The sequence below is a fragment of the Megalopta genalis genome, chromosome 7, assembly GCF_051020955.1.
Source record: "Megalopta genalis isolate 19385.01 chromosome 7, iyMegGena1_principal, whole genome shotgun sequence".
NCBI classification, from domain to species: Eukaryota; Metazoa; Arthropoda; class Insecta; order Hymenoptera; family Halictidae; genus Megalopta; species Megalopta genalis.
The window spans coordinates 19,317,627-19,327,921 of record NC_135019.1 but is presented as its reverse complement, the minus strand read 5'-3'; the positions used below and the strand labels follow the sequence as shown (position 1 = coordinate 19,327,921).

Sequence of the window (10,295 nt, the reverse complement as noted above, 5' to 3'; positions counted from 1 at the left end):
TTCATTGGCTCGGCCACCTCGCGCCAGCTGATCTCGCCTCTCATTGGTCACTATTTTTCGTTAATAATTCGTAAACAAAGCCGCAGATTGCATTTGCGCTAAGGAAAAAGTTACTTCAAATGTCTTCAGGAACCCCTTATTTCCCGACTTTCAATAATTTTTGGGACACCCTTTTCGTTTCCCCATAACTGTTTCAAGAACCGAAACCGATATTATAACGATTTTCAATCCCCAAAAGAAAGAAAGCTTGTAAAATCTTGAAATTGAGGGAGGAAGTTAGTGAGGCTCTTGAGTGGAAGGAGTTGCTTACGAAATCTTAAAATGGGGGAAGGCAGATTGTCAATGAAAAGTTTGTGAAGTCTCGAAATTGAGAGAGGAACTGGATTTAATAAATAGCAATTAAAAAATCCGAAAATATTTAATACGTTTATCGAAGATCCCTAGTCATTTACATAACACCTCTCAAGACTGAAAGATACGCCATCGATGCTTTTATTATCTAAAGAAAAATATGTAAAGGCGCTTGAATAATTGTTGTTCGAGACATGGATAGATGTTACGTAGTATTTGAACTCACGACGCCAAATGTTTCTAACGAGAACACGTAGAACTTTCCAGCGGTTAAGTACGACGGCTTCTGGGCTCTGGCGATGCAAAACATTAAGGATCGCGCATAATCATTAGGTAAATCATACCAGTTCGTAAAGTAACAGGAATCCTGTATATCAGTGCTCTGAAAATAATACATGATATGAAATAATTATACAATATTTCACTCAGTAGATTAATCAAGCGTTCAGATAGTGAATATATTTTAATCGTATGTCTACATTATTAAGGTATATTTGTTTCTTAAAAATTGTATCATACTGTAATTCGAGAAACGTTAAATGAAACAATAATTAATTTTTAACATGCATTGTAGTTGTGTTATAAATATAATTACCTCCGCAATTAGACATTCTCCCAGGAAACAGTAACAAAATGCTAATAACACGACTGCGCAAGAATATATAATAAAATGTATCGTGTTCACGTCTCCGCCAGACGATTCATTTGTCTGTAAAACATTATGTCATTAAAAATTGTAATATCTTTTTCACGAAAATTTAATTACCCGGCTTAAGATTCAATTACCTCGTGTAAGAAGAAGTGTACAAAGGGTATAACGAAATAACAACTTGACATAGATGAAAAAAGTGTTGTATTAGCGAATGAAACTAACTTTATTTAACACTAGAACCACCAAACAGTCAAAATGACTGTATTCTGATTTTTTCTTTTACACTTCCTGATACAGAAATGTTTCTATGAGAAAAAAATTTTTAGATAAACTTCTTTATTCAAGTCATGGAGATCGTATGGAGTTTAAATAAATCCGGACTTGTCATTGTTAGAAAACAATATAGGGGAGACCGGGGTCGAAAATACGTTGTAAATAATTTGAAATCTAATACAGATTTAGATACATACCAATCTAATATCACTGGGAATTTTTGATATACATATGATATAATAGTTTTGATGCAAAACTATTATTCCAACATATATATCATTATTTTAATCATATAGATAAGCAATGATAGTGTGTCCCATAATTATGTTAACACCCGGAAAGGAGTGATTCTTGAGGTCATTTGAAGTAACTTTTTCCTTAGCGAAAATGGAATCCGCGGCTTTGTTTACGAGTTATTAACGAAAAATAGTGACCAATGAGAAGCGAGATCAACTGGATCGAGGTGCCTGAGCCAATGAACGGAACTGAGTTTCGATTGCTCGTTAGCTCAGCCGCCTTGCGCCAGCCGATCTCGCCTCTCATTGCTCACGGTTTTTCGTTAATAATTCGTAAACAAAGCCGTGAATTGCATAGAGAAAAGTTACTTCAAATGACCTCTGGATTCACCTCTTTCCAAGTGTTAACATAATTATGGAACACCATGTGTATTAACCAGAAAGACTTTCCGGTAGCCTAAATTAACTTTTTCTTAAATACTTCAAATTGTGTTTACTTGTTTCATGTGCGAGTAATGTCTTTTTCTAGAAATCTTTAACTTGATCTTTTAAAAGCAACACTTGGTTACATACACGGATGGTTACATTTTCCACAGTCTCCATTTTTTGTTAATAACTTAAACATTACTTATTACAAATCGAAAATACCGCGGTTAAATAATATCATATAACTTGGTAACAGTTTACCATAATATTTATGTCGTGAATGTAACAGTTTTTGTGTAATCGTAATCGTAGTCCAACGTTAAATCGTTTCTTTCAACCCTGGTCTCCCCTACGTTAGTCCAGTGAAGAACTCTGTAATCCTAGCGTTAATAATCTGAGAAATTTGTGAAGTTACCATAAGTAATTGGTAGATCACGATGCACAGCGAGAATATCAAACCCACCGTTTGCACGAACATAAGGGAACTGAACGTTTCTGCCAAGGTTGTTGCCAACCTGCAATAGATATAATTAAATTGTACCTCGATGCTCTTGCGCGAAAGGGACGATTGCATTAAATCATTATTCCACATTAAGTAACATAAGCTTGAACACCTCACCCCAGTAGTTCAGTGTGTCGTTCGACAAGTGGTCGCATTTTTGAGAAGTGTTTCTGCGGATCGCTGTCGATGTTTCTAACACGTCGAGATAAAATCGAGAGTTGACTACAAATGTAAAAGTTCAGTGTCACCAAAAGGCTATCCGAACCAGTTGCACCGATTGTTAGTAACATACTCGTTGGTATTAAACAGATGCAGAATAACACGTACGTGTACATTTCCGTTATTTCGTAGACAGGATTCACCCTCATAGGTAGCTCGTAAGGAAGAGTGCAATTATCGTAGTCTGTAAATGATTGGAAATACACACGAACATTATAATTTTATGTATGCTTAATTATACGATGTTTTTATATTTACGTCAAGCTGGTTTAGCGTATTCGAGCGTATTTAATCGCCACTCGATCTTATCTCCTACATGAAATTAAAACATCCAAGGCATTCTTTTTTCTATGTTAACGAAAAGAAAAATAAATTGGAATTGAAACTATTTTACAGAGTCGGGCAAACAGTAATCTAATTAATGATTAACGATTACGACGAACGTGAGGTCATGTTCGTGTTTAATGATTAATGTTATTAAGTAATCATGATTAATAAATGACTTAAGTAATCAAAGCAAATGTAATTGTTGGACATGATTAACAAGCAATAATCATTAATCGTGTGATGATCATTTTTTTGTGGTAGTTAATATTAGTTAATATTAATTGTGAATAGTTTTTAGAAAATCTGCATATGTTTCATGACTCAACGGAAGACTTGTCTTATTTGGGCCCCTCACCCGATGGCATTCCCTTGACAAAACGGACAGACGGTTTGAATTATTGGCCTCGAAAAAAGTCACGCTGTCGGTGGTCGTTTAAAATTGTTAACAAACTGCGACAGACTGGTAACAGTCCGCGTATCGTGGAAAAAAAGTAACTGTCGCTTGGAATACCATAAAACTGCTTGCGAGAGGTAACTGTACGCGCGATCACGCGAGCATCGAATACATTTACACGATTCGTCTGATAAAATTCCGCATTAAGATCTTGATTTATCCCACTTGTGCATCCCCAACGGTCTGATAATACCGGCGAGTTTAATAAAACCGGGACTTTTACCACTTTGTTCATTGAGCAGAGCCGTCTTAAAGGCTTCGACGTCATTTCGTGGTTTAATGAAACACCGTCGTGAACGCACAAAGCTGAGAATTAAGTTCTCAATGCCGCTGCTTCCTATACGCGGAGCGTTTTATGGGAATACCACGCGCTATACACTCTGACTTGGCAATTTCTTTTCTTTCTCTTTACCCCTTGATACTTTGTCACTGTAACTTAATAGTTGCAGTTTTATGCGAAGCTATAAAAATGTTGGAATGTAACTTGGGGTAATGAAATGGCCAGTTTGTGTTGTATACGGAAGCTGATTCTCTAAGCGACTTCACTTGTCGCATATAATCACCTCAAAATTGAATTCGGACGTTTCAGATTAAAGCGTTCTGAATAAAGATATATCTACAGTAAATTCTTCCATTGGCGCTCAGATAGTGCACAAAAGTGTACAATTGCTTAGAGATGAACATAAAAATGAACAATTTGGGAAGAGGAGATACGATTATTCGAGCCATGCGGCTCGTTTTTATAGTTACCGATTGTCAACAACTATAAAAACGAACCGCAAGGTTCGGATAATCGTATCTCCTGTTCCCAAATTGTTCATTTTTATGTACAATCTGAGCGCCAATGGAAGAATTTACTGTATTATGGAACGCTTCACAGGGAGTATAAAATTATCATCGACTTTATTACAATTAAAAGTGTTCATTGTTGAATATATATGTACTACTGTTCGATAGCTTAATATATCTAGACAACGTAATGAACTTTGAAATATTTATGTCATATGAATAAAAAATAATACGAGTATTGCTAACAAGTTACAGCTATGATTATTTTTTCATCTACCAGATAGAACCAAAAAGCAATCGATATAATATTGGTTGGATCTTTGTGCAAAATAAATATTGTCTGCATTTGTTGCAAAAAATGGGAGCAACTTAAAAGTTGCGTATTTTCCTTAATAATCTTAGTTGGATGAAAGTAACGTATTGACATTATTAAATGTTCTTAATCTTTCAACTGTTTGTCATTCTAAATACCTATTTTTGTCATAAATGCATAAAATCCGTTCTCCACTTATAACAGTTATGAGACATTGTCAGTTTTCCATGAGTATTTCAAGAACCAAAATCAATATCATTATTGTTTCCAACTTATGATTAGGATACTCATTCAATGAGCATTCGAGTACTACAAAAGATTGGAATAATCAGATATTCACTCAATAAGTATTCGAGTACTCAATTTGTTGGCTTGAATGATCCTGCTAAAATTTTCAATTGGTACTGATGTTACAATTACGTTTTGACTTTTATCTTTCTGTTCTAAGAGAACAAGTATAAAGCCACCGAAACCTTTATTCGATATATTTATGCATAAATAGAAAATTTGTACTTTTTCGGAAATGAGGAAAAGTTCTAGTTCGACAGTGACAGTTACTCTGCATTGAAAAAGTGAAAATACTTTCAAGCTTTGGTATTAAAAGTAGTCGAGTCTTACAAATAGTTAAATGAAATGTAAACGTAGTAGAATATTTAAAATTCCGATTCTAAGTGAATCAGCAGTAGCAGTTGACGATGTTCCTGCTGCACAAGTTCGTATGGAACGAGGCTTCAGTGCTTTGAAATTTATACTCAATGATCTTAGGACTACATAGTACTCATGGAAAAATACTTCGGAAAACATCTTACTTCTAAAACTAAATGCTAAACATTGAACGTTTATGTACACAACTCCCAATTCTCCTTTCATTATAAGCGTACAATAAAATAAGTACACAAAAATCACGACTTGCTCATCCCTCTACATATATTTATCCTGTTTTCAGTTCCTTAAATAATGCTAAGTAAATTGAAAAATAGTATAAACTTTTATATGGACCGTTTATTTTGAAAGTGGTGTATGTCTATATTTTGTTGTTTCGAGAAAATTAAAGGTTAGCATATTAGTCAATTAAAAAATATAAATTTATGATGTCAAATCCGGCAATGTTTCTACTAATTTATCAATATGTAATAATATATAAATTTATTATATAAATTTCTTTTAGGCTAATTTAATTAAAATAATATATTATTATACATTTACAGGCTGTAAATGGACTCACACCATTTTCATAATTAGTCAATTGTAAATAATTGACTAATTCAATAATTTAAATTATAAAAAAATAAATATTCTTTAAAATATATTTTGTATTAGTCCAATTTTGTTTATAAATAAATACAAGGAATAAGATAAGAGTAATATTTTTTACTTTGACCGTTAATTATATTTATATATTGTTAAACTTAACATAAGATATTGCTATTATTTATTTATGCTCTTTATGTGTCAGTGTTTTGAAATATTTTTCGTATGTAATAGGTTATACAAAGGCGCCAGGACGATTCTTTCAAATTTTGGCGGTCCTCCCCAATATGTAGGTGATAAATCTAACGTCCTAAATTCTGTGTCCTCCATCGATATTTTTGATTATTATTATTATATTTATTATATGTATTATTATATATAATATTTATAATATAATAATACATATTATTATATGTATTATTATATATAATATTTATAATATAATAATACATATTATTATATGTATTATTATGATTATTAAAACCTGATCTAACATATTTTCAGCCAGTTTACCTTTTCTCTGTTAGTATTTTTTCTTACTCGTTTTTGAATTGTATTTTGCAGATTTTTTGTTGAAATGAAATTCTCTCCTTTCATTTCGTGAAAAATAAATTTATTATTGTTTCTACATTGTTTTATAACATCATTATAATCCTATGGTGTGTACAAGAAATTCTTTTTACGCGATCCGGCCACCTATGTATATTTATGGAAATTGGATTTACACCACTTTCATAATCAATCGCTACACAATTTTTTTCATTGACCAATTTTAAATTTTTAAAGATATTAAACATTAGTTAGTTATAAATAAAAAGGTTGCACTAAATTAATCACAAATTATGTGATATCTCCGTTTAAAGAAGGAATGGACTTACACCAATGGGGGTGTAAATAAACGGTCCATATCTTAATCGAAAATATCTGTCACGAAGTAAATGTTTCTCCGGAATTTTTACCAATGAAAAAACGAAATAACTGTTAAAAATTTAACTGATTAATAATTTAATAAAATTTAACATATTAAATAATTAAAGTATTAACGTAAAAGTTAACTTAAAACGGAATAAGAAATAATTGAGAAATTAAAAGTTTACTAAACAACTTACGTTTGTAAAAGTTTACGGTTAAGTTACAGTGAAATTCAATACCCGACAGTAAACACCCCTAGCGCGAAATGATTCGGCTGTTATTGAATTCCGTTGAGCCCGCGCGTTCGTACGCCGATAGGCATCGTTCAATCGCACTTACTCGATAAAAGACAGCTGACGATCGGCTTCGCGTAAAACAACGTGGGCACGAAGAACAAAGACAAGGCTGACGAGGTGGAGAACATGGTGGCGGCCACGTTGTACCACACCACTGTTCGCCGTTCCTCCTGCGACCGATACAAGCCGTACGCTACATCCCTTTTCACGACTGCCAGCAAAGGTAACACGTGATGCATGTTCAGCCGAAACATCACGGCCTTCAGTACTATCAAGATGGTCGGGAACGATAGCGTGATATTTTTCAGCGTCTTCTCAAGGTCGTGCACGTTCTGCAACAGCGTCACGATCTCCAGCAAGGTGAATGTCATGACGTAGGTAATATAGAAGAAGAACCGAACGTCGTTCCGATTATCCGGCCACAGACCGGATAAGCTCAGGAGACGTTTGCTCCATGACAGCACCGCCTCGTCGTAGAATAACTCTATATTCACTGATACTGGTTTCTTCAATCCAGGAATTCTTAATGCCATCGCTGTCGTTATGGGAACTCATAAGATGCCAAATCCGAGATATCAAATTCTTACGAATAGTTTATATCAGGGATGGAAAAATCTCTGAAATTTTTTTAATTGGTTCTATTTAGAACAGTAGTTATGCAACTTTTTTGAAAAAAAGTTCTCGCCTTTAAGGGGGTCTTCTACATTCGTGGGCACAAAAAATCGATCTTTTTCTTATTTTCTCGAAGTTCGAATTTTTGAGAACGTGTTTGCATAGCCATTTGGCGGAATTCGTAAAATTGGCCGAGATATACAGATGTCTTGTTTAAGTGAGTACAGTAGGATATCTTGGAAGGAATTTTATAGTTATCAAAAACATGTTCCTACAAAAATTGTTTGATAGGGCGGCCTACATCATGTAATTAATTGTTTTTTGTGTGGGTGAAGTAGTACAAGAGATCTGACGGTCAACCTAATTTTCTTAAATGCAAGGCAATATTTTTTTCTTCGAAAAGTAACAGCAGACAGAGATCCAATGAGGTGCTATACGATATTATTCTGAGTTCGATAAAGGTAAATCGTTAGCTTATGTTTGTCAACATCCGTCATCCGTAGCTGGGCAACGTCGGTTGCGTTTGTATCAAGTTACTGCAATTATGATATTATAAACAGGCATTGAGGATTATTGCTAATGCCATAAATTATCGATTGCGAGATAGTAGAAGACCCCCTTAAGTTTCAATGAGAGTATATAAAAAGAAATACTTGAAAATTTTGGGTCAACTAGAATTTATAAGGTGTACAAATAAGGATTCCGCTATAATAGCAACAGATATATGTTCTTCAAAAGTCATCGATATCATTGTTACTGCCTTCTGATTTTATTATTTATTTTTAATATTTTATTATTTTACTTCTTCCGATTTATTTATATTTCTTTCGTCTCTTTCATATTTACTCAAATTCAACTTTCGAATTTTCTTCCCACAATTCAAACATATCATTGACTTCAAATACTCGAGTGTCTTCAGATTCACAATGCACTGTAGGTACTGAGCTGTCATTGCAAACAAGTGACGAACTTTTGGAAAATGATTTGCAACAAATTGAAATCGATGAATCAGACACAGAAGATAATATTAATCTACGCAATTATTGGAAAGAAAAAAAAACACTTATTTTCATATCTTTACAAAGCTAACAAATGTCATTGAAATGTATAACAAACACTGAAATGTACAACAAACGACGACAGCTAGAATCTAACGATATTAATCTACAATAGTATTACTACACTACTACACAGAGTATAGTATCTCTCATACCTTAACCCTTTGCACTCGAGTGGTGACTCATAGGCATCACTAAAATTTGTCACATCACGTTTTAAGATAATTTCTATATTAACAAAGTTTAGATTTAAAAAATTGTTAAGAGTGTAACTGTTGTGTGAGTCCCAAGAATCAATTTCATATGCATAAAATGCATTTTATCGTATAAAATAAAAAATACTATAAGTGAGAAAAATGATTTTATATTTTTTTACAGTTAAAATAGCTTCGAGTGCAAAGGGTTAATATTTTCGTTACTCTTGCTGATACGAAAAAATTCGTTCAGTTCAAAGTTAAGAATTATTACAATTTACGTATTTTTCCTCACAAGATAATTTTTCATACTTTTTCGTCTCAGTAAAAATAACTGAGACATTAATAAAGATGTGCAATACCTATATATTATAATAGTGGCATATTCGCAAATTTATGTTCAAGCTATAAACAAAAATGTAAATAAAATCTATCAATAACATAATGTACGTATAATTATGATTAATTATGATTTTTTTAGCTTTATCATTAGTAGTTCTATTTGTATTAAAACTTTTTCTAATAAGTGTCCTAAAATAACTTGTTTTTATGGAACTTTTATTATAAAAATTCTAGAATATCTGTTTCATGAGAAAACATTTATAGCGATTCTTCACGATAAGAGTTAAAAATTTTAAAGTTCGCAAAATTGAGCGCATACTTTTTAAAACGCAATAACTTCTTTAAAACTGAACTAAGCGACTTGAATTTTGCTATTTTTAAATACCTTTTTTTAAAATTTGCTATTATTTGCAATGACAAAAATTCAAAAAATGTCTCTCGTAGATCTCTGTAACTTTCGTAGATCTTAACAACAAATTAAAGATGGCAAAAATCGCAGTTTTATCACGATTTTGACCAAAAACTGAAAGAAATCTGCAGTCTTCATTTTTTAAATTTTTGTTATAGGCTCAGATAAAAAAGTTAAAAAAACGAGAGTGTTTTTAATTCTTTTTTGTCATCCCAAGTAATAGCAAAATTAAAAACAAGCATTTTAGTCATCGTCTAATAGACTAGTTCCTCTATCACGTAAAAAAATTCAAATGCTTAGTCCAGTTTTAAAAAAGTCATTGCGTTTTAAAAGGTGTACGCTCAATTTTGCGAGTAACTGTAGATATGCTCTCAAATGTAAGATGTAAGTAGAATAGAATAGAATTCTTTTTTAGAATTAAAAGGTACCTGTGTATTTCTCGATTCCCGGTTTACATTATTTACGAAAATTCGTTACATTCTCTCAAACTGTCCGCTTTGTTATATTGGAGAATAGCGGATCGACGGTAACATACTGACGACCAGTAGCTTCTAATACGATTTTTACTTTTACGATAAGTGAAGATCGTGGCCAGTAACCAAAGTTTGCCTAGCGGGCGCACCTATTCGACTGAAATTTCAAAGAAAAGTTCGACAACATTTTTTCAGCTTTCGATCGA

At 32.8% G+C, this 10,295-nt stretch overlaps 1 protein-coding gene across 3 annotated transcripts; it reads right to left on the bottom strand.

The window, feature by feature from the left end:
* Nucleotides 1-399: 399 nt before the first annotated feature.
* On the bottom strand, nucleotides 400-10,261 carry LOC117219873 (odorant receptor 82a). Of its 3 annotated transcripts, XM_076523776.1 has the most exons (8): nucleotides 10,045-10,260; nucleotides 7,045-7,618; nucleotides 2,768-2,843; nucleotides 2,558-2,662; nucleotides 2,354-2,453; nucleotides 947-1,060; nucleotides 578-733; nucleotides 400-499 (listed from the first exon to the last, which is right to left on the bottom strand). In XM_076523776.1, the coding sequence occupies exons 2-8, from the start codon at nucleotides 7,532-7,534 to the stop codon at nucleotides 449-451; spliced, it is 1,092 nt and encodes a 363-aa protein (XP_076379891.1). In that variant the 5' UTR covers nucleotides 7,535-7,618; nucleotides 10,045-10,260; the 3' UTR covers nucleotides 400-448. The 3 variants fall into 3 exon arrangements, with proteins under 3 accessions (XP_076379891.1, XP_076379890.1, XP_033325290.1); XM_076523775.1 differs by having other exon boundaries at nucleotides 2,558-2,843; nucleotides 7,045-7,639; nucleotides 10,045-10,261; XM_033469399.2 differs by having other exon boundaries at nucleotides 2,558-2,843; nucleotides 10,045-10,261.
* Nucleotides 10,262-10,295: the final 34 nt, after the last annotated feature.